We start from the raw sequence: 24,358 nt of genomic DNA on the forward strand, positions 1-24,358 counted from the left end.
GGAAAGAACAACACTGTCATATTTTCCATAAACACCTCAAATACCTGCAGTGCTTTCCAGTCATGTTTTAAGAAACATGTCTAACGTTTGTCACATGTCAGCTGTTCATTTAAAGTCGACTGTGAGATAAAGAAACGCGTGATTCAGTGCTTTGTCAGAATTTGGGTTTCTTCCAGGAAGTTGCAGAGTATCAGTAATACTGCACTGCAGCCACACAATGTCTGGAAGCTGTAGGAGCTGGTTGGTAAATACAGTTCATGTCATCCGAATTGTTTTATCTGCCTACACTAAGTTTCTGACCCAATGTTTGGTGAAATAAGCTGGACAGGAAATAGCGAGTTACAGTTTCAACCAACAGGAACTGTTCCAAACCCTCTATATCAAACACACTTTTCCAGGAATGCAGACACACCACATACAGTACAGAATGAACCCCAAACTGTTACCTGTATTTTACATTCTGCTTCCACAAGCTGCAGTTTGGTCTGGGCCAGCTCAAGCTCCATCTCCCTCAGCTGGTTTTTCAGCGTTTCCTTCTCCTCATCCGTGTCATCATCTGAACCATCCTTGGCTGAGCTTGCAACCTTCACACGGCCTTCCTTATTGAAGAACTCGCGGCAGTGTTCACAGTCATCCACTTTTTGCTAAAGTAAATACCTGATTGTGAATGCTTGTACCGGAGTGCTGACCACAGCCTTTTCCTGCCTCTGCTCTGGCAGCACAGCACAATGTGAGAGGGACTGCTAATGATCTGCAGACTATGAACTGCCAGGGAGCACAGCCAAGCAGGAGCTCCAGCCGCCCCCAGGTCTTTGGGCTCCAGAAACACTGCAGTACTTTTGGTAAAACTGTCTGGCCGAGATAATGGGCAAAGTAAAAGACAGCCAAGAAATCTCCAACTGAAGAAAATAAGACCCCCCTCAGAACAATTAAAATGTATTACTGCCCAGCATGAGAATGTAGGCAATATAACAAGGGAGAGATGACAACCACCCATCCCTCCTCCAAGGCCTCCCCCTCATAATCTTTCCAAAACTGCAAGAAAGAAGGAATGCTCCTTCAACCATCATTCTTGCTATGACTAATTATGTGCTTGCTGTTAAGATTTTGCTAAGAGATTTAAACATTGTAGACTGATTCTATCTGTTCTCTTACCCGTATTTTCTCAATTTCAGCTTTATTTGCCGTTTGTTGCTTTTCCAGACGCTCACTCAGCTGGGAACAAATCTGAAAAGCAAAGTTATATTACCAGACTATTTGGAAATGTAAATGTTATCCCAGATGAATGCTAAAGCATAAATAAATGTTGCAGGAATATTAGCACGGGCAGAAAATCAGGAAAACTGGGATACTACTTTAAGTTACGTCATTCTATACATATTCTTCTATAGGAAACGGTCACATAAGTTTGGCCTTGCTAAAGGAATCCAAAACAGTTAGGGAAAGCATGGCTCCTGTTGCCTTTGGGATAAAGGCACCAGCCACGGCCCCAGAACTAGCAGTGCTTTTTGTGCTTTTTGTGCTTTTTGTGCTTTTTGTGCTTTGTTGCTGTTTTTGTTTGTTTTTTTTTTTAAATCAGTTCCTCAAGACCTGTGTGATTTAAAACATTCTGAAATTTCCCATTAAAAAGATTCATCTATTTACTCCTTTGATACCTGATGATCAGGTGCTGGAATTAAAGAATTAAAGAATAAAATCTCTAAAATGAAAGAGGCATCTTTCTCTCTTCTTGCATGCAGTCACCACCTGAAGGAAAAACTGAAGATGGGAGAGCTTTTGCAATGAAGTAAAATTTAGATATACAAGAGCCCATGTGAACAATGCTGGGCTGTCACTGAGGATGTGAAACTGGTGATCTATAAAGACCAATGTCAGGAGTAAACAGAGCTGGCCATCATGATCTCAGCAGAATATAAAGCAAAATCGAGTGCTGGCTTCCTGCTTAACACAGCTAAAATGTCTCCTCAAAGGAATGACACAAATCTCCTAGAATGCCTGAGATTGCAATTTGCTTGCAGAACATGTAATCATTAAGTTGTGCTTACCTGTTTGTAGTCACCAATTATAGAGCTGTTCTTTTTGATCTCTGACTCAGCTTTATCTAGTTCCCTACGACACATTTCCTTCAGCTGTAGAAAAAAAAGTTAAAAGTTTATATATTTGTACAATCTAATAAACATATGATATTTCCTCCTCCTTAACCTCAATACCTTTTGCAGAGAGGGAGGCTCTACAGGGAACAAAAGTCTATCTCAGCTACATGCAAAGAGGGAAAAGCTGGATTTCAGGGGCTTTCTTTGCTAGAAAATTCACTAGTTTGGAGAAGGAAGTATTAAATGCACTGACAGATGAAGTTCTGCCCTGCCTCTTTGTGCAGCAATCTCTGGCACAGTCTGTGCCTTCACAATTTCAAGTAAAACATTCACTACCCTGTGAAGCACCTGACAGGAAAGAGTTCTGTTTTGCTGACGCTCTTTACACTACAGAGGAGGCACAAGCAGGACTTAGAACATTAAGCTCTTCCCACACTTGTCACTTTTTTTCCCATATCTGCACTGCACAGAAAAGTGAAAATGACAGAAGTGCTCCTAACCTGAGCTGATTCTTCTTCCAGGCGCCTCTTTTCTTCTTCTGCATCAATCAACTTCTGCTTGGTCATGAGCAGCTCCTTATTCAGAGCATCTGCCTTTTCCTCTGCCTGGAACACAGAGCAGAGCACAGCACTGAAGAGAGGCTTCCTTGTTGTGTGATGCTGGTAGGCAGCCATGAGTGGAAGCTTCAGTAGGTCACAGCCAAGAACACTGTCCTTTCATTCTTGTTAAAAAGCCTCTTCATTGTTACTAATAAAAGTAATATTAGGAAAACTATTTTTCTGAAAAATAACATCTACAATTCAAATTTGTAATGAAAACAGAATTCATTAAAAAAACTCCTCCATGATGCCTACCAATAGACGTAATACCACCTTTACTGTGTCAGATTCCTCTTCTGTCCTACCAGAAAGCTCACAATCCTTTCTCACATTTTTCTTTTAAGAATAAAGGTGCACAGCTGTAAAATCTTGGGCTGCTCATAAGCTGCTCAAAACTACCCCTGCAAAGTAAGACAGCTTTTCCTGCCTCATACACAGCAACTCAGTACTTCCCAATAGGTGCATGCATTCAACATAAAAATAGATCAGTAACTCAACTGATATATGAAATGTTCAGAAAGTGGCTGTACCATTTCCCTTCAAAGGCAGAAAATCAAACAGTGAATTTTAGTCCCTTAAAGTCCTGCTGATCCTTTAAAACAGATGGCAAAGGCAAAGAGAACATCTTTTCATTATACGTGGTTTTTAAGCTGTTCTAAAGTTAAAGGAAAGTGGGATATGGGAGTCCAGCAAAAGCAGAAAAACGAAGCCTATTTTCTGGTCTGGTGCAAAGATTATTAAGGAAATTCTCGTATTTCCAAATGCTTTGCTTTGATCTTTTAGGCTGCAAGATTTCAGAGACACTATGAAAGTATTAGAAAAGGTGTATTAAGCAATCTCTTTTGGTACTTCTCTTTCAGGATATCTGGCTAATAGAATGAAACTTACCATTGCATCTTCCAATTAGAAGAATTAATCAGGGTCCTAACATAGGATGAAACCTGCCTATCTCCTCCTGGGGGATCACCTGAATGCCACCAACATCATTTACCATCTTTGAAGGCATGAGCGTTACATATCCACCGGAGTACCTCAAAGACTTTACTCAGTTTTGTTCCTCTCTCAGCTCTCTATTTAAGCGAATAAAAGCACATCTGGCTTATATGGGCTACAGCAGCCACAAGCAACAGTTACTAACAGGTACAAAAAATGTCTTCACTGCGTTGTTTTTCATATATTGTGTTTTTTTGCTGCCATCCACCTTCTGAGAGCAACCACGGGGCACAGCCTTCTGTGAACTATCTCCAGTACAGTGAAAAAGCAAAGTAACAGGAAGTGAACATAACAATGCTTTCTGAAAGCCCCACATGGAACATACTATTATGCTTCACGCATTTTTAACATTACAGAGCAGTATATAACAAACCTGAAAGTCATAAAACAAACTTCATTAAAAGCAACTTCATCCATTAGCATCACCATTTACAAGGAGTATGTTTCCAACATACTGAAACTTCCTCCAGAGTGCTCTGCTGATATGGAAAACAACCAATGGTGATGAGCTCGTGTGGGTGGATTTCAACAACCCAAACCCAAACCACAGAAACTTTTCCAGAATTGCCCAAAGTATCTGCGGATCTGATCCCACTGAGAGTCAGACTCAGACTGGGAAGTTTATTTGGTACCAAAAGCCTGACTGCTGTGAGCTCGTGCTCATCTGAAACCCACTGAAGTCAAACAGAAAACGGAATCCACGCCATCATTTTTGTAACAATCTGAAGACTTGATTTATCTCCTTCTGCACTGCATAGAGAAGAAAGTAACTAATCAGGCACAGGCTCAGAACCTCTCTTCTCTCTGTAGTCTGAATGCCTTTCATAGGAATCTGCATTTCAGTTGCTGGTCCTGTTTTTTGTGGGTATCTGACTCAGGTCTGTATATCATTCCGCAGTATGGGCATGAAGGAAAGAATCCTAACCCATGCAAACCATCTGTACTACATTTTGCAGCATATAGATACCCTGTAATGGTGCTTCCCCACACCATGTAATAATATGATCTGTTGTCCTGACAGGACTACAAATAGCCAAGTAACCTCACAAAACAAAGGCAATCCCTAACCCTGGAGGCAAGACACAAGTAAAAATACATTCCAAAAGGAACAAAGAATATGGGATTTATCACCCATCAGCAGAAGAGTAAACATTACAAAGTATGAAAATACTTTGTGATACCCCTGATGAAAGGAGTGACTAGAAATTAGCCCCAGCACCTTGTGTCCTCTACAGAGCATTAAAAACATCTTACATTGTCCAAATCTTTCCGCAGAGCAATCTTGCTGGTCACCAGTTCATGTGCAAGGTCATCATTTTCTTGCTCAAGCCTCATGTTTGCTTCTTGTAGGCGCCGGTTCTCACGCTGCAGGTGGACAAAAAGTCAAGAAAAAGGTTTTGCTGGGTGTCTGTCTATAAAACACAGCACTCTGTGCCTGAATGTGAATGTTCAGCTTATATCTCAGACGCTGAAAGACAGCTCTACTTCCTGCATGAAATTCAGTGAGGACAAGAACTGCTAACCATATAGTGAATACAAAGTAAAGCAAATTAAATGTTAGCCTTGAGAAGAAACCCCACATTAGTAACTCATCTACTACTTGCTGAGCTAGTGAGATGCTTTTGGAGAATGCAGTGGTCGGAGTGTCACTGCACCAACTCTTGCCAAGAGGTCCCTACAGACACTCATTCCCTAATGGCTGAAAATACAATTTTCATGCTGGAAAAGCGAGACAGTGGATGGTACTGGGAAAGCCACTCTCTGTTATCCTACAGTTCCCATCACACAGACAGATGTTAAAGTTTACATAAAACTCTTCAGCTTAACACATGTGAGTGGATGTATGTCTACATGCGCTTGTCAGAAGATGAAACAGCTTAAAGAGAAAAAATCCAAGTAGGCATTTCCTGCAGGTACTGCATGTGAAATCAGATTACAGTAGGTGAGCATTACCTCAAATCTTTCTATTGGATCCTCCTGCTGAGCTTGCTGCTCTCTCATGGTATGATATTCCTTTTCATATTTCTTCAGCTTCTTCTGGCTAATCTAAATGAAAGCAACCTATTAGTTCCTGTCCAGAACACCAATAAAAAAATATGCAGTTCACAAAGGGTGACGGAATGAGCTTTGGGCAGCTCCTGCCTTCTCTAGAACACAGCTAACGACCTTTTTTTGAGTGTCAAACCTTTGGATATGGTAATAAATAAATAAATAAATAAATAAATAAATATCTGTTTCACTCACTATAATCACACAGAAGTGTCCCTCCCTCTTATCCTTTTGTGGAACACAGAAGGTGTTAGAAGGGGATTCCTAGGAGCACCCTACTGGAGTTTTCCTTGGTACTATACACAGCTGTTTGATGCCCAAAAGATTACAGTAGCTTAGCAAAACTGAGTCTCTTGAAACCCACCATACGTGCTTAATTTCTGACCTAACATAATGCTGAGGTTTCTTCAATTGCTTTTTAAACTGTAACATTTATCATGTTGAAGTGTTTACTTTAAAAGAAACTACAGGTGCAAATGCAGTTTTCCCTTCTGTAAGAAAGGAGAGAAACGCTGATTAAATTCAGTATTTTGTGCAGTGTTCAAGTCCTACGGGGACAGAGAACACACAAGAACTGCATCAGATCCTGACCAGCACCTTCCCTGGTGCCAGCTACCAGGTGTGCAATGCACTATAGGAGTTTAGTGATAGCCTGTGCTAAAACCACTAACAACATTTCACATGCAAAGCAACACACATCTAAATTAAATCACCAGTAAAAAAAGCTGCTGAACCCTTATTGTTACTGCAGTAAACCAAATAACATGAAGCTATGGAAACATTTCCCTCTTAAAAATATTTTGTCTGAGGAACAAATCTGATCTGCATAAATGACAGACAATGGAAAACACGCTTAAGCTTCTCTTGTGTTTGTTTCTTATCATTAACAATCTTACTTGAAATGAGCTGCAGAAAACTGGTAGCCAGGCTCCCCCTAGTGAGAACTGCACAGAAACATGTAGTTGAAGGTGTTTCCGTTGAGTCTTTTCAGAGAAACCAGCCCATGTACCTGGAGTGGGTCCAGCCCTATTACAACTGCAGCAGTGATCCTTACTCAGCAGCCCAGACATTCACAATATTAACCCTTTACTTACAATACAGCCTGTAACTTAGAAGATTACTTCACTACTCTGCTCCTGCTGAACTGCACTAACTGTTGGGTTTCGTACACCAAATCTCAAGCTGTGTAAAGGTGAGCTATTGAAAGTGAGGCATCCAGCCACACGAGAGGAAGGGGAAGAAGCTGCTAGTCAGACTGTTCAGAGTGCATTAAACTTGTGTTGCCCCTGGATGCTGATAATGAGGTGATCATGAGAATATTTACTACTGCCACCAGTTCTTGATACTGGAGCCCTAGCAGGAATCGTGCTCAGGGAGCCAGCAAGGCCTTTGGGCCTCTGTGGTAACAGAGGCAGAAATGAATACTGAAGTCACACCAGTATTTCAAGGGCATTGAAGACTCACTTTAAGAAATTACTGCTGTCTCAAGCTCATCATTTACTGACCTCCTTTTCAGCAGAATGCTGTTGTAATCACAATGCCTTTGCTAGGCTACTTCTCCCTTCCTATAAATGATTTATTTTAACATCAGGCCCTTTTCTGCTCAAAAGCGCTTCCAGATGCAAAGCTGGAGATTTCTACTGACAGCAAAGGACTTATATTTTAGGTCAAAGAAAGCAACTATGTGCAACGTCCAATCAGAGCCAGCACAGCACCTGTGCACAGCCCAGGAACACAGTTTGCACTTTCTCCATAAACTTCCATTTAACCCCCTGAGAACACGCAGCACTCAGGGAAGCAGTGCACAATCTTCACTGTTTGCTTTAACTACTTCACACAGCACTGGGAATGAAGGGAGATTTGGCAGAGCGGGAAGAAAAACAAGTTATCTGGAAACACGAAAGGCAAATGTAGTCATTACACGTGACCTTGACCAGACACACACGCACTGTCTGATCTGTGGCTACTCTTCAATGATTGGATGAGTTCATTGCTTACTTCTTGATTACTTCCTAATTTCTACACTAGTGTCATAAGAAATGCTTGAGTTCTATGGAGAATACCAGTGTGCGTATTGCTGCTACCCCACAATGCCCTGGCAGTTCACGTGCTGAGGAAGACTGCAATTATGCACTGATGCTGCAGGAGAATCCTTCTAGTGAATGTGAAGAGGAAAAAAAAAAAAAAAAAAAAAAAAGAAGACTGAATCATACCAGTATATTTGACCAAAAGGGAATCATTTGTAACAGTAACATTTGGTTGAAATTCCATTTTAAGTATTTGTTTAATGTGTTGGTATAAAGTTTATTTCATGTCGCTGTATTTGAGACATAGGGGTTAGCAGGGAACAAACATAAATCCCACTGCCCCAAACTAACAGAACCTCAGAAATTGTACCTGCTGAAGATACGCGCACAATTGCTACCACCACATCTTTACCTTCATGTTACAGGCCAACTCCATCAGCTTTTTTGCATTCTCCTCTGAGCGGTATCTCTTGGGCAGCTGCACACGGAAGAATTTTAAAGCCCCTTCAAAGTCGGTCAGCAACAAGTCATCCTTGGTAGTCTGCACACAAGGAAAGGAAAATCAGCAACTGCACCAAATTCCCAGAAACAATACAGCAACATCAGTTTAGTAAAGCTCCCAGGAACGTATCTTCTGGTTAACATTCTGTAAACAGTGTTTGTTTCTATTTCTGCAGCTTTCCATTTCCCTGCCACCCCATCCCCCAAAAGCTGCTGCACCGAGAATGACAGACAACACCATGTGCAACACAGGAAGCTCCTACCTTAAAAAAAATAATAATTAAAAATCTAATTAACAGGCATCTTAATTTTTGCTATCTGGCACAACAGCACCGTGGTGCAGAAAGCGCTGTGTTAAAGGTTGGATACTCACTTTTAATAATCCCAGTGCAACGTTGAAGATGACACTTATTCCCTAGAGAGAAAAATAATGACAAAATAAGTTAATTTCTTGGTATTTGCAATCGTAGTTTTTTGGATTTTTTAGTCTTGTTTCTGTGGGCATGAGAACAAGGACACAAGTGCAAACAGGCACTACATCAAATGACTTGACGAACAGTTAGGAAGGGATCTTCACTGCATTGCCATTACTGATAGCATACCAATATTTCAGCACAGGTTTTACTATCTTTATCATTCTAAACTCCAAAATGATGAAGGGGCTGCATTAGCTTTTAAGCTCAAGAATGACCTAATTTTCATGCAGCAACTTCTGAAAACACTGAACTCAAATGCAGCAAAACGTACATGAATATATTAAATTCTAGTATGCACAAGTTGGGATAATTCTTGCAATAAAAAAGAAGGTAACTCACTTCAGGACTGAGACTCACATCATCCACTTTGCCACCATTTGTTAGAGGCATTTCACGTAAGCTGCCTGGCTAATTCTAACAGTCCCTACAGTCAGTGGTAGCTTCCTACAGGGTGCTTCCCTGACCACAGCACAGAAATTGGCTTTGTTTTCCCATTGAATTTTTTTCCACTCTTATTTCAAAGAAATAAAAAAAATGCAGCATTCACTAGGAACACATTCACTATTTGTGAATTTAAAATGTGTTTCTAAACAAATGTAACTGATTTTCTAGATACCATCTGCTGCCTTCAATTACATTGGCACACAGACAAAGTAAGCAGCAGATGATAACAGAGAAAGGGTAAAACTGACCAGGAGATTTATGAATGCTGAAACCCTTCAGTGCCCAAAATTTAGACAAACTGAAGCACTCCACATAAGCAATTACAGATCTTGGAGAATGCAGAATGATGTTAATCAGCCAGTAAAATAAATAATCAGATAACTCATGGATGCTTTGGTACAAAATGTGAATTGTTAATACATGATAATGAGCTCCAAATCAAATTATACTACTGACCACTACACTACCAAACACACTGTTTTAAACATGCGTTTGTCCAAGCCTTGTTTTGCTTGCTAAATATATGCTGGGAAGTATAAAGAGACTTCAAGTATCCTGGAAAAAAGAGCCCCAGGCTTGTGAGCACAGAAATCAGCAGAGCTACTCGACATGGGATGGGCTTTTTGCAACCACATTCTTAAAAAAAAATAAAAAATTAATGAATAAAAAAAATTAGAAAAAAGCACAAATGTTATCACAGAGTATGGCACAATTTAATAACGGAAGAAAACTGGGATCTTTCATTCATGCCTGTAAATTAACTAACATCCCACGAGCACTGCATGGAATTACATCCGCATTAAACAGCACTCTGTGAAATAAGATATTATAGTCATATATATATATATATATATGTATTCCTGATCCATTTCTTTAAAATGTTGAGAACTCCTTTCCACCGTGAAAATGTAACACTGCTATATAGAAGTAAGTATCACTCGCCTAGCTCTGAAAGAACGGCTGGTAACAAGGATGTAAATTGAGATGGCAAGAAACAGTAAAAAGTTACTAGCAGTGCAAGTCTTCAGTTACAACACGTACCTCACATAAGAGTAAGTCAATAATATGGAAGACCATGTAGAGAGGGAATTTTGCCGTGAACAGTGTAAGGAACCACTGGGAAGCATACATGTGCGCTTCAAGGCTGATGTCCAGAAAGTGGTTATACAGATCAGGAATGTATTCCTAATAAAATAGTGGGAAAAGTAAGGAAGAAAGAAAGGTTAATTACACGAACTTGGAAGAGCAATTAAAATCCCAAAGTATAACAGGCAGGTTTCTGCATCCACCCATACCTGACAGAGCAGCTGCCTGACACGCTAAAGAACCTTCCAAGGATGCTGAAGGCTCAGTGTGGATGCTCAGAACACTGTATTAAATCCACACTGAGACACGTTCCTGAGCTCACATCCTAGTCAGAAGCCCAGGCAGTGCTGGCTGACAAATGCTATTCGTGTGTAAGATAAACAGCTTGTTTTGCTGTTCTGAACTGCATTCACTTCACACGAGCCTGTACCTGCATGAGGCGCTCCAGCTGATAGAACTTGCAGTGCAAATCTTCAAAATTCTGTTTGAAAAGTTCCCTGAGTCCGTAATCAAACATGATTTTGACCAGCACACTGAAAGCTTGCTCCTCAGGCATCTGTGAGAAGAAAGCGTATTTATCACAGAGCATGTAAATCCTTCACACCATCTGCCCTTACTGTGGTCTCCTCCCTCCTACAGAAAGGCCGAACTGTTACTACTTCTTAACCCACTCGTAGCCAGTTCCAAAGTAACCAAGAGTACCAACACACACAGTGAGATCTGGTGTTGGAAACAGCCCTTCATTCACATTCAGTGGAATAAACCACTTCCACGTCACCCAACTAAAAATACATCTTTTAGACATCAGGACCAACGCAGCTTCTTGTCGTATTTCTTACACATCGTGCCAGAATCCTACAGATTTTCAACAGCCTAATTCTGTCACCTACGTAACTAAGACAAATGCAGTATGATCAGAGGATGCTAAACAGGATCTTTCCCTTATTTTTAGCCATACAGTTACCTTTTTTAATGACATTAATTACATTTCACGCCTGTTTTACAGCTGCCATGAATAAGACAGAGCAGTAATTGCTAACAAAAACTCAATTTATCACAACTCATCACTGGTTTAGGAAGGTTCAATATCCCTTCCCTGCCAAAAACCGAAGATACGCTCATCATGGCTTGTCAGTGTTTAGACATTTCTCTCAAACACAAAGATTCAGCTTTCTATATTTATATAGTAAAGTCTGACTTCAGGCCAATCACTTGTTCCTATAAAGGCCAGAACACCCACCTCAGGATTCTATTATGAATCTGCAGATGGAGTTTGTTAAAACTGAAAACTTTGCTCACATGCACTGGTCTGGTAGTGATGAACTCCATTTCTACAGTGCTTTCCAATATCTGTATTCCCTCGCAGCTGTACTCCAAAGGCACGTTTCAAAGAAACCTATTTGAAATTCAGCCTTTTTATTGCATACTTTATTTCCACAGGCAATACCTAACTGTTAAAGAAAGAATTCTCCATTCTCCACCAGTCTAATATAATGGATATTCCAGAGATGGACATAAGACCATGAAAAATCAGAGCATGTATGTTTCAGTAGAAGTGTTCAGTTCTCCTGTCAGGAAGTATATCACCCTTCTTGATCTGATTCAGTACAGTAATAAAGAATTAATTGGCCGTCAAGTCAATGTTTCCTATTACAGTTACAATGAACTATAAAGTTGTTATGATTACTCATTTGGCTGACGTTTAAAAAGAAGTGAGTTTGTGTTATGTTCTGCATCCTCCACTGACTTTACAGGGTTATAGAAAATGCCCCATGAAGACCAGTCTTCCACTGAAAACTGCAGAGACGCCTTCATACTCTGTTCGCACTGGTAGCAACAGTCACCAAGAATCAGCTGGGGAGAAGAAATCTCCTAACACTACAGAGCTTAGAACTGTTCAGTTGCAACTGCCCACCTCGCAATGCACACACTGAGAAAAAGCAGACGCTGTTTTAAAAAAGAACGGTCTATAAATAATTTGCATTGATTTCAAATCCTCTCATATTTCCTAACCATGAGCAAATGTGAAATTTTTGCTTCTGATTTACAGTAAGCATCAAACTCCCTGGCTTCTGAACACCCAAGCAATTAAAGGATATTACTCTGCTGAGGCCACTTTTACCAACAACATTAAGTTAAAAAATATATTCTCAGCAAAATAAAATCTATTTTATGCTTCAATAATCTCTAAAACCAAAAAGCACAAAGGCCCAAAATACAGGAGCTCAAATAAAGGTGGTATAATGTTCGAAATACTGAGGCCCACTAAGAAACTGACATCCCATGAATGCCACAAATACAGTACTACTGTGTATATACAACACAGGGTGATTAACAACCGTTCTTCTGACTGATTTCAATAGAAAGGTCTTCTAAAAAGCTTAAATCTGACCTTGAAACCCTGTAACAGAAACATTTACAGTTGTCTGATATACAAACTCCATGCCTACTAGTGATCATGAGTACAAGCCTGTAGAGTTTCAATTGGAAGGGGTCCTGAAACAGAAACACAGTGAAATGAACACTGACTGTAGACAAGAGTTGTTATGAATACTACAGCTAGTTTTAAACAATTTACTATTCTGCCTAAAATCACATTATTATTGACCAACATTTAAGTGGATAAGCAGCCTGCAACCCCACTAGTTCAGGAGTTACCAATGTCTGTCCCAGACATGTTGAGCAATATTTATTCTTAAGCTTAAAACAAACTGGAGGAACAAAAAACCACCACTTACATGTAGAAGCAGCACAGCAGCAAGAAACGATTGGCCTTGACAGTAACCAATCTCTTCATCATAGACAGAATAGGCCTAAAAAAGGAATCCGATTTTTTATAGCATTTCTGAGCTAAAAGCACAAAGAAAACAAAATGTTGCACTGAACACAGTGCCATGATATTTTCATGGGGTGCAGTGGTGCCATCGGTGTCATTCAAAGGAGAGTATAACCTGTGTGAGAATCAAACCATGGCAAATAGCAGTGGCTGGATACAGTAATGCAGCAAGACTGCTGGAGTCTATTAAGCTACTTATCTGAGAGCTTTTACCCCTAAACAGCTTCAGGGATGTCAGGAGGTCATTTGTGAAAGAGAAACACCAGTAACACAAAGAAAGAGCGCTAAAACATTTCATATTCCTTCTTCATAGCTACATTTTGCCAGTGTTTGTCTCACTCAAAACAATTCAGCCATCTCTGCTACAGGAGTGAGCTGTAGAAGTGTTGATCAAGGAGGTCTGTCACAAACACACACATGGGTTTCTATTTCTATCTCTATCCAACTATTCTAAATGGGATGAGCAGCCTTCCTGCTAACGCAGGGATGGATCCCATTTCTCTCTCACTGCCTCTTAACCTTTAGCTGAGGATCTGTTGTGTCCCTGTCTCTACATTCCATCTTTGGATACAAAAAAATGACAATTTCTAAACTGAAGCTCTTTTCCTCTCCTCAGCCTCAATCCAGGCTGATGTGTCTGGAATCATGTGAAGCTTCTGTACTAAACAACTTAGTGCTCAGGAATCTGGAGGGCTTACTATGTCAGATCACCTCTCTGAACGGCACAATAACCAGGAAAACAACTGCAATGAAGAACAAGCCAGAGTTTGCCTCTGAGATACAGTGAAATAACTGTAATCTCCACACGTTCTTCTCATGTAACAAAGATACTTCTGTCAATGATTTTAAATATACGTTACCAGAACAAGAATGTAAAGAATACCTTGCATATTTTGTACAAGGAGTCCTGACCATCTCCTCCAGTATCTTTAAAATAATCATGAGCAGGAAACGTTCGATTGATGTCTCGGGTGATAGCACTGTCTTGTGGAGACTCCTATTAGGAAAAGTAAAAACAAAAATTGAGGTAGTTTAAACTAAAACATGTCAGAAGAGAACAAATTACTCTATGTGAGCGCTGAGAATCAAGGGATTGACATGGCGTTCTGCGCACTGTTCTATATTTAACAAATACAGTCTACTCAACCAGAACAGTCTGCCTGCTGGCTGGCAGCTCCAGATCACAATCTTGATAGATTTGGTTACCTCAGCACATCTGGGAACAGTCAGTGAGTGGCAGAAAAAGCACACACACACACAAAAGCATTCCGGGACATTGCAATGCAGACAGCAGCCTTCCCGTGGAGCCTTCCAAAGGCAATGCTGCCTGGTCACATTTCATTTATCCAAAACTGTGGAGGGTAGCAAACAATTGTAAGCAGCTGCACGCTGCCGTCCTAACTTCTTTCATTCATTCTCCTAAGAGCCTCAGCTAGTGAAACCACTCTCCATTCCTTCCATAAAATTAGGCAGTGCAGAAGTAGAAAATTACATGAGCAGCATACAGCAAAACATAATAAAATGCAGGGACTGCTGCCTATAGGAACAGGGCAGCTCAGCATCAGGAAGATGGAACTCTGTTCTCTAATTTCTCAGATGCAATCATTTTTAGATGTCTGATTTGCTTTGAAAGCTGCACAATAACAGACATCATACTGTTATGGCTCAATTAAAAAAAACCATGAAGCATGAACAACAGACTTAAAAGATAACTGGAAGAAATACCATGTGAGTCTGCACTGAGTCCTACACAAAAAGTAGTGAAAACTCCAGGTAGAGATTAAAAAATTCAGCACAGTAAAAAGGGAAACGTAGGCCTTTCCTTCCCGACAGTAATCCAATGTGTATGCCACATGATCTCCCTGAAGTCAGTGGGCAAGACTGGTGTCAAACAGCTCTAAGGAGATTCGTCAGTGTTGCACAGGATGGGCGAGAAGGAATCCTGGTTACTCCCATGGAGAAATCTCCTGACAAAAAGTTTCCAGGATATGGAACTGGCTTTTTTTTAGGTCTGTGTCAGATACACCACGTGAAACCACAACCATTTGTAAACTATGTCCACCTTATCCAGAAGTGCTATCTAGGTCAGATTCAGGTTCAGAGGGGGAAGGTAAGCAGGTGGCATTCCCACAGTGGGGTCTTCTAAGGTCTTTTTCAACATAAAACATAGCAGAGAGATGCTCTGATACATCGCATCCAGTTCACTCAGTTCACTTTGCAAACTGTTCCTACAGTAAATGCTTAAGGCAGACTTCATCACACTGCATGGAAACCTTTGAAATCTGGAAAAACAACAAGTTGGTCTTGAAGAGCTGTGAGCAGCGATGACTGGGAACCAGCAGCATCCCTCAGAGCAGAGCTGGCACCAGCACAGCAGTGCATGGAGCTCAGGGGCCTGCAGCATGGAAGGAAGAACCCTCCACAGGTTTGTGAGCACCACAAATAGGAAGGAGAGGCTGGGATGTTAGTAATAACACAGCAACAAAAGCCCTCTTTGTCTGCAGATGTTTCCTTTGCCTACCATGGTCTCTCTTCCCGCTACCAAAGAGGACTTTTCCTAGACACCACCTGAGAGCTCAGAACGCTCAGAATTGAATTCTGAAAACTTTCTGAATAAGTCTTTCCGATAACTTCCAGCTTTTTGGAAGGCTGCAAGACTGAATAACTCCTTTGCAAGAATGGAAGTACCGTTCACTGCCAACAGCAATTTGTGGCACTGAACAATTGGATTTCCAGATTGTTATCTTTGTCCTGCTGCAATAGCATAGATTACAGAAAATAATCTTAAATCCACTTGCCTTTTAATTTGCTTATTTAATAGCAGAAGCAAAAGCATCTGGTTGGAAACTTATAGGACAGGCTTCACTGTCATTATGACTAAAGAGAATAATCAGCAGTCCCTCTCTGGCTTTGCGTGACTGGTCTATGTTTCAGTACAACTCCTCAAGCAATCAGTAAGGCTGGTTCCTGCAGCTGAAACACAGCTCAGTGAGAGAAAAATTAGCGGAAATGATAAGGTTTAAAAATGCTTTTCAAACCATGGCTTTGAAATCTCTCCATTAGAACAAACTGCTGCAATCCAAGCATTGTGCAACCTTTTCTTTACTCCTATTTTTATACCTTGCTGTGAGAATTGGCTCAATGGGCAATTTCTCATGCTTTCAGGGGACTGGGAACCAAAGGAAACCCTTCTGAACCCACACCCTTCACAAACTGAGATTGAAAAATAGAAAGCTAAGAATGACAGGAAGAAAAAGAAAGTAATAAAGAAGACAGAATGGAAAACAGCCATGAGAACTGAGGCAAGCGCAGTAAAGATTAGAATTCTCACATGAGTTCACTGCTCCAAAGGAAAGCAGGAAAACGTGGATGCTCAGACTAAGAACATGCCTCTCCTTCCCCTTTGTTGTGCCCTTTACAATATTAGTGGACTTATACTAAAAACTTCCTCTCCAGCTTAATGAAAAAAACCCACTATGTAGGTACAGAAAACTAGGATGCAGTCTAGCACATAAAAACCCATCTACTTTATCAGCCTTTGTAAACATAAACGTCCTGGTTCCCACCTGCTAAGATGGATACACTTAAGGGACATTTTCCTTGTACTTTTCTCCAAAGTTTAGCATCTTTATGATCCTTCCTGGGAGAATTATCCCAGGATGTGCAAATCTTGGCATGCAGCTGCAGTCTTGACCGTGCTGTATCGGAAGTGTTTTCTGTACCTTAAGCCACACTTTAAAGACTTGGAAGAGCTGAAGTTGAGAGCACCTCTTCACAGGGCTGACATAAACTTGAATTCAAACACCACCCTCATAAGAGAACAAAACTCAAACTCTGCAAAGTTCTCACTCTTGTCACCATGGAATCCACTTTCACACTGCAATGACTCAGGGAGGACCCAGTGACTTTGCAATGGTGTTGTCATACCATCAGAAATCACTATGAGAAGAAAGGTCTGAAGATTCCATCAATCAGTGAACGCTACACACGTCACTGGGGTCTGCTCAGCACATGGCACAATGCTGCAGGGCGCAGGCAGGGCTCTGATGAGAGCAGCGAGTCAGCTCACAGCTTCCAGCAGTCACAAGAGGCCAAAGATGTCCGAAACTTCTACAGACAGGACAGCGTTACACACTATGGGTAAGAGGATCTGATAAGATCTGCACATTTCACATACATTCTGAAAGGCCACTTGGTGGCTATTTTTAATGTCTGCACGACATTACGTCACCAAATTTATTTATTTTGCAGGTTAATGGTGTTCCCAAGATTACATTTGATCTGTAGTATTGATACTGACTTTTACCCAGAGCCCATTCCCTGCATGTGCCTTGGACCAAAGCAGTGTGAGAAGATTTTAGCACACAGAATTACACCCAATACTGAGACCTTAAGGAAGTACTATGAAAGCCACTTTCAAAGCAGCAGGCTTGTTAGCTTCTCACGAGACATGCTGCCCTCAGAACAGAAGTGTTACCCAGAGTAAGCACTTACCAAGAACATTCACAAATAAATAGAGGCATTCGTGGAAATAAAATGAATGGTTTAAAGAAACACCTGCAATTTGATATAATAGTGCACTGATACAGCATACTTTCAATCCAAATATGGCAATATAGAGCAATTCTAAAAATAAAAGTGAATCCCTTGTGATATCCAGCCCTTTAGCTGTGTTCATTTCCTTTTAGGGCTCAAGTTTCCCACAGGAAAAATATAGAGAGGAGTTTGCCTTCAGCTCCCCACACCACGTATGGGTAACACGTAAACATACAACGCACGATGGAAGGTTGTCCTGCTCTTGGTGATTAAAACCAGAACACTGAGAACAACGAAGATAAGAGGAAACCCCCCCGACCCCCTCCCTCCACAATGAACACACCTTTACCACCACCCAGTTAGATAAAAGTCATCTCAGACAAGACGTGAAAACGTGTGACGTATCATTTATTTCTTAAATGTATTCATGATCCATTCAGACCTTTCAAATAAAGTGTACAAGTGCATTTCAGAATAAAAAACTACACTCTTCACACAGCTCTGTAGAACACGACATTTCATAGAGAAACTTGAAGCAAAAACTTCCTAGTAACCACCCATGCATCCTTTGGCTACAATAACATCACTGATCAACAAGTACTGCTATTCAATTCTGAGTTTCCCTTCAAAGAGAAGGAGCATCCTAAAATACGCTGCTCCTTCCAAAGACCTCTCTTTAAAGAGAGAATATCAAATAAATTAGCTAGGCTTTAGGCAAAACAGTAAGGCTACTGAGTACTGTTGATGCACGATCCATACATTTGGCAAACAGGCAATCCTAGGCTACGTGAAACACGTCAACAGCCCTTGAAATCTGAGTAGTATCAAGATTACATCAATTCAAAACAAATGGCAGACAAAGATGTAACCAGTGGAACAATCACTGAAATATGTGCAGTTTGTCTTAGGATGGGAAGTGCTGATAGATTCAGAAAAGTGTCTATAAAATTTGCTAAGAACCACACTGACATTCTTAAAATTACATATATTACAAAGCCCTAAACTGTGTGACTGTACAACTCTACCACATTAAACCGTCTGTTTTAAAAACACATACATATATCCGTATGTATGTGCATCTACAGCAAAGAGGAAACGAGCCAAGAGATGTACGACAGCCAGAGTACAGATCACCTCAAAGGGAATAATACAGTTCTTTGAGTTTTAATACCTCATAGCAAAAATACCTCTTGGAAACAACTATGCAAAGATTCAGCATCAGGTATTTACACAGCTCAGTTTAACACAGTTCACTTAATATTTAAAAATAGGTGAGTTATTTTCAATCAGTAACACTTGCAGGTTTTCGCTCAACTATATTTTTTCCTATTATCACCCTTAGCCAAAAGATCAGCTACAAAACGCCAATGAGAACAGCGGGCAGCAGGACCCCTCTGCCCCACATTTTAACAATTCCAAGTTGGCACAAAATACGTATCCTTGGAGCCACGATGATCCTCAGCTGTCCTGAACATCAAGCACGCATCTCCACCTCCTCTCCCTCCCCTGGGTACCAGCACAACAAATCCAGGCAGAAATGAGGAGCGCTGCGAGGCCCAGGCTGATGCCTCAACGCTCAGCGCTGTTACAACAAAACGCGGTGTTATGGAGCCCGGTGGGTTGGCATGGCTCAGGTTCACCTGCCTGCTTCTCTGATCTGCTTTGGTGGATTTGTTTCCTGCAGTCCTTCATAGCGGGGGTTTCACACTCACACCTCTTGCTCATCTTATAATACAAAACAATTCCCAGCATTCAAAGGTGCACAAAGTTTCTACAAACACACACACGCATTCCTATGTGTGATTTTGTATATTCTTGGCCTTTCCACTGACACTCAGGAAAGAAGCACCAGCCATGACACTACTCGTGTACAAAGCTGGACTGCCCCCCAATGCGATTTCTCACAGCAACCCTCAGACAGACAAAAAGCCATCGCAGAACACACTGAGATAATCTGAGCAGTGGCTCCTGCTGTCCCCATGATTAGGAAGGAGCAGACAGAGGTGGAACGTGCGGACAAGAGAGCATCCTTTAAAGGAATATCGCTCCGCTGCATTTTGTTCAGCAAAGCAACCTAAAAGCACACGCATGCACAGCCTCCCATGCTTGCAGTTTAATTGTAAACAGCACGTGGGGGAAAAAAAAAAAAACAATTAAAAAGGTACTAATACAATTCTGAGCTCCCTGAAGAAAAGACATACCCATGAGTATTAAGAACAGTAAGAAAGCTCATCATTAGCAATGGCAAACTCATTTCCATCCTGTTGCATTCATTAAAGGAATACAAAATTGAATCTAGTGTTTACATGCTAGAATTACAATAGAAACTTGACTTCAGAGGTTACATATGGAGAGAAGTTTATCAGCATAGCAACTTGCAAAACACTGTGCTGTTCAGCACCTCCAAAGACATCACTGTGAACACAACACGTGTGATGTCAAACCCCTTCCGGCAGTTCCAAAGCACGGCTGGAGGGAGCACTGCTTCCTGCCACCCAACAATTAACAGCACCATTACTTTTAGTAGGTTTTAATGACAACAATTTATCCTCAAGAAATACCAAATCCCCCAAAAACGGAGGTGATCAGGAACACCCCGAGTACCTCACCACCCTCAGGGAGTCACTTTTTGTATGCTAAACATCAACTCCTTCAACAGCATCTATAGAAAACGTGTTTTAAAAATGTCTTTATGAAACACTCTTAATACCCAGCAATGCTAATATTTAAAAATATTTCACAGTGTTGTACTAATGTAACTTCATCAAACGAGCAACTCCAGTCAGCTAAAGCTCAAAGCCTTACATTATATTAAAATAGCCCAAAGTCTTCACGCACACACAACTATCACTAGCACTATAAATATACCTACGCCACTTCAGCGCGAAGCCTGGCTCTACTTCCCCTGACAAATCCCTCAGTACTCCTGCCAGCACATTGGAATGTCACCCTTTACTAATCTAATTACTGATTTCCAAGGATTCACTTACAGTTGAAATCCCATAAGGTCTTTTTTTTTTCCAATTTACAATGAAGGAATGATTTTTTTTTTTTGATCAAGCATTTGATTGCTCATCTCACGTGAGCTCCCTGGCAGTGAAGGATGACACACATGCACAGCAAGACTTGTTGAGTTCATCTTTGGGAGGGGCTGCTTCAACTGTGTAACTTTAGAACCAAAGAGTCTCAAGTAACGCCTGAAAAGCCAGGGCTTCAATTCCAGAACTACCATCCTCGTGGTAGCAGCAAGCAGAGCCCATTGCCCGCAGGGTTGTGCCGCTGCTGCTTCCAGGCCAACACACGGATGGGGATCGCTCCTGGCTCTTGGTTTCAGTAACTGCAAATTCACAAGGTGGAGAATCAGCTCTGACTGTGCAGACTGGCCAATGCAGCCAGGTTGTAAATAAAAACTTGGGTCAGGATGCAAGAGCATAAAGCTTACGTTAGCATCTCCACTGAGTGCCAAAGCTCAAGAGATGAAAACGGTTTACAGGTGAAAGCCACAAACACCTCCTTGCACCAACCGCTATACACACCCAGAGCAGACAGACGGTGCTTTGTGTGACACGGTGATGGGAGCAAGAGCTGCAGAGCAGCACAGGTCAGTATGGAGCAGAGAACCACAGGGACAGCTCTCTGCCTAACAGTATTTCACACCCAGATAACCTCGAGTCACAGGAGGGAGGCAGACAGCAGCCACACCAGCCGTACCACACCAAGGCTCAGCTGCGCCGGATCACCCACAATGCAGCCAAGTGGCAACAGAGCAGGAGAATCCCTGCTCCCAGTCTGGGCAGAACCCGAGCACTGCAGCACTGCAAGGAAGGTTATCTCCATCCTTACAACAGCGTGTTCTAAATGACTGACCCAAACTAAACACTCCACTGTGTTCACACAACTGCAGCTTACATCATATCACAAGTGCACACGCAGTGCTATCCCACAGGTTTCTTTTGTCTATTTCCGCTGGCAGCAACTTTCACTTTCTTTCTCTAAATACAATGACCCGCGTCTACATATGCTACATTTTAACCTTCAAAAACTTTCTTCTTCCAAAAGCTTTTTATGTATATAACTTCAGCTTGCCTTTGCTTCTCTGCGGAAAACATCTTCCCAAGTGGTGGCTGCAACTGTGGAGGCTTTACACCTCTTGCATCAGCTACAAATGTGCCTTTTCAGCCTTAGACAGAACTGGTGACAAGGTAAACTTCAAGTTTATTTTGAATGGTATCACTGAAAGGATGTGCCACTGCATTCTGCAAGGTGGGAGATGGGAGGGAAAGAGCTTTTAACCTTAGGAACAACATAAGGACCAGGTCAGGCACATGTTTTAGCAGATGCTTCAGGTACACAACACTAAAAGATGTGTTTAAACAATGATTAAATAAAACCTTCAAAACTTCCATCTTCTCACACAGAATTAGAGATATAAAAGATGAATAAAGACACTGGAAAAAAATGAAACGGGCCCTTTGTCACACACAACAGTTGGTTCCTAAGAAAAACACTTTCTAAAGCACCAACCTGAATTAGGGATACAAGTTCAACCACCTTCAAATCCAGATGTGGAATGAGAGAAGACTGAACGTTCTGCCTTCCCAGCTCATAGAGGTTCAGTACAGCTGTTAAGAGCACAACTAATATCAGAAAGCTGCCCATCCATTTTTCATACTGAATATTTCCATTTCACATGACGTCCTTTGGAAGCGTCTTTTTCAGAAACGATAACTACTGAAATCAGGACTTCTGACACGTAGAACCTTTATGCGAAGGGAAAAAGTGCGATGCCTCAGAGATGCAGTGCAGGGCTGAAATCTGAGAATTCTCATTCAAGCTTCTGCTCTGAGAAAGCCCCTTCCTGCAGCCTGGTGCTGCTCCTGAACCCCATGTGCCTCAGTTCTCTGCCCCGCTTTCTCCCCACAGAAGATTTATGACCAATATCCACCTATATCCACCACAATATCCAGTGCCAATATCCTTTAGCACTGACACAGAGCCACGACAGAATTCCAACTAAAAGAAACAAATCTGAGTGATAAGAAGCCCAAGATACAAGTACAACCCCTCCAAGAGCAAATAAAGACCACAGAAACCAGTAATATCTAATAAAAAACTAACAGCAGATGACAACAAAACTTTTGCTTCACACAAAAGGTAACTGTCGTGTTAAAAAATACTGCCACTTGATTAAAAATTATTACAATGATAATTCACAGATTTTCTCCCAACCAATTTGGGAAACAACAATGCCACCACAGCCCAAACTTCCAGCCTTCCTTTTGTATTGATGAGTGCTCCATGAAGCAAATAATCACATTCTGAGAAGTTGTGCGTATAGAAATCTTCTCCGGTGGCATTAAAAAAACCCAACTGAGTTCCGCCCTGTAAACTGGACCTTGCAGCAGCTCGATTTGAAAGAGAAGCAGAGAACTCTAATAAAAAATAAATGTATTGTCTAAGATGGAATCCCAAAATTGGCTCATTTAATTATACCACAAAACACCATTTTTACTAAGATATAATGTGATTTCTGTATGGTCTCCATTGTGGCATTAACATACACAGTGCTTCTGACACCAATCTCTAAATGACCAGGCACACTCTGTCACAGAGATGGCCTAGAAAGGATTCGTTTCATATCTACAATAATGAAAGCAATCCAAGCAGAAAGCCTGCTGCCCAACAACCCATATAGCACATATTGTGATGAGAAGGACCACTGTGCCTCATGTTAACTACGCGAGGAAGGATGTTACAGGGACTGCTGAGCAAACAAGGTAATGCTTTCCAAAATTCTTTCTTGCACAGTCGGCACAGGGACCAGGAATCGCCTCCATGCAGTTTTACTGAAGACAGCAGTCAAACAATATGGATTTTTAAACCACCTCATCACCTATAAACCTGGACCAGCCTTTAACTGACAGGGAAAATGTAGCTTAAAATTTAAAACACAGATAAATTAACACAGACAGTATTAGAAATACAGACTAACAAACCAGGCAACTGATGCAATATTAAAAACTGCCTGTAAACACGGGGTGAAACCTGAACACTTCAGCTGGCTGCAATTCCACTCTTCTTGTCTCAGAAGAGACTTCCAGATTCTGACTTTCACCTCTCAAGGAAATCACCTGAGCTGAAGATTCTGAGACGAGTGTGAGTGAATGAAAGCCTACCTGTAAGGAACATTGCAATTAAAGTTCAGTTGCGAGCAACAGCAGCTGCAAATTTCCATCTAAATCTGTACCAGCCACTACACAAAGTACAAGTCCAGGCTTACAGCTCAAGCAGCAACCGCTTCAACTCAAGTTAAATCTCTATGCCATTATTAAGCCCTTGTAATTTATGCTAAACTTCCATATCCTCAAAAACTAGCACTGAATACTCAAACCTTTTATTCATGCCACAAAATTTGGAAGGAAAAAAAACCAAAACCATTTGTCCTCCAGCTTCCACTGTAACCTGAAATGACCACATTTGGGGTTTTAGGCCCTAGCAGATTTTTTTTTTCTTCTATTAAATTTAATCAACTGCTTTGAAGGCTAGATTGCATTGCTTCAAACACGTGGAAATGTTAGCTAAGGTGAAGAGCCAGAGAACAGCTACTGGGAGTTTACCTGAGAGGCTGCTCCAAAAATACCACAAAGAAATGCTTCGATATTAGTGACTAAAGCCCTTAAACTGCTCCCTAAAGCCCACCCATGCCATGACACCTACA

The 24,358-nt window shown here is 41.2% G+C and overlaps 1 protein-coding gene across 5 annotated transcripts in view; it reads right to left on the minus strand.

Moving 5' to 3' along the window:
- Positions 1–24,358, minus strand: part of RABGAP1 (RAB GTPase activating protein 1) — a 59,845-nt gene that overhangs the window by 2,117 nt on the left and 33,370 nt on the right. For 2 of the 5 annotated variants that reach the window (XM_015879205.3, XM_015879206.3), the window contains exons 14-25: positions 13,988–14,101; positions 13,007–13,081; positions 10,699–10,824; positions 10,224–10,367; positions 8,636–8,677; positions 8,174–8,302; positions 5,639–5,731; positions 4,940–5,050; positions 2,594–2,698; positions 2,046–2,129; positions 1,156–1,227; positions 447–644 (exon numbers count right to left, since the gene is read on the minus strand). In XM_015879205.3, the coding sequence (XP_015734691.1) occupies positions 447–644; positions 1,156–1,227; positions 2,046–2,129; positions 2,594–2,698; positions 4,940–5,050; positions 5,639–5,731; positions 8,174–8,302; positions 8,636–8,677; positions 10,224–10,367; positions 10,699–10,824; positions 13,007–13,081; positions 13,988–14,101 (1,293 nt within the window). Of the gene's footprint in view, positions 1–446; positions 645–1,155; positions 1,228–2,045; positions 2,130–2,593; positions 2,699–4,939; positions 5,051–5,638; positions 5,732–8,173; positions 8,303–8,635; positions 8,678–10,223; positions 10,368–10,698; positions 10,825–11,639; positions 11,665–12,660; positions 12,765–13,006; positions 13,082–13,987; positions 14,102–24,358 lie in introns of those variants that run through there. The other 3 variants (XM_085521089.1, XR_014936217.1, XM_085521090.1) reach the window with 3 other exon arrangements.

The sequence above is a fragment of the Coturnix japonica genome, chromosome 21 (assembly GCF_054131305.1).
Source record: "Coturnix japonica strain WE chromosome 21, WE-NBRP24, whole genome shotgun sequence".
NCBI classification, from domain to species: Eukaryota; Metazoa; Chordata; class Aves; order Galliformes; family Phasianidae; genus Coturnix; species Coturnix japonica.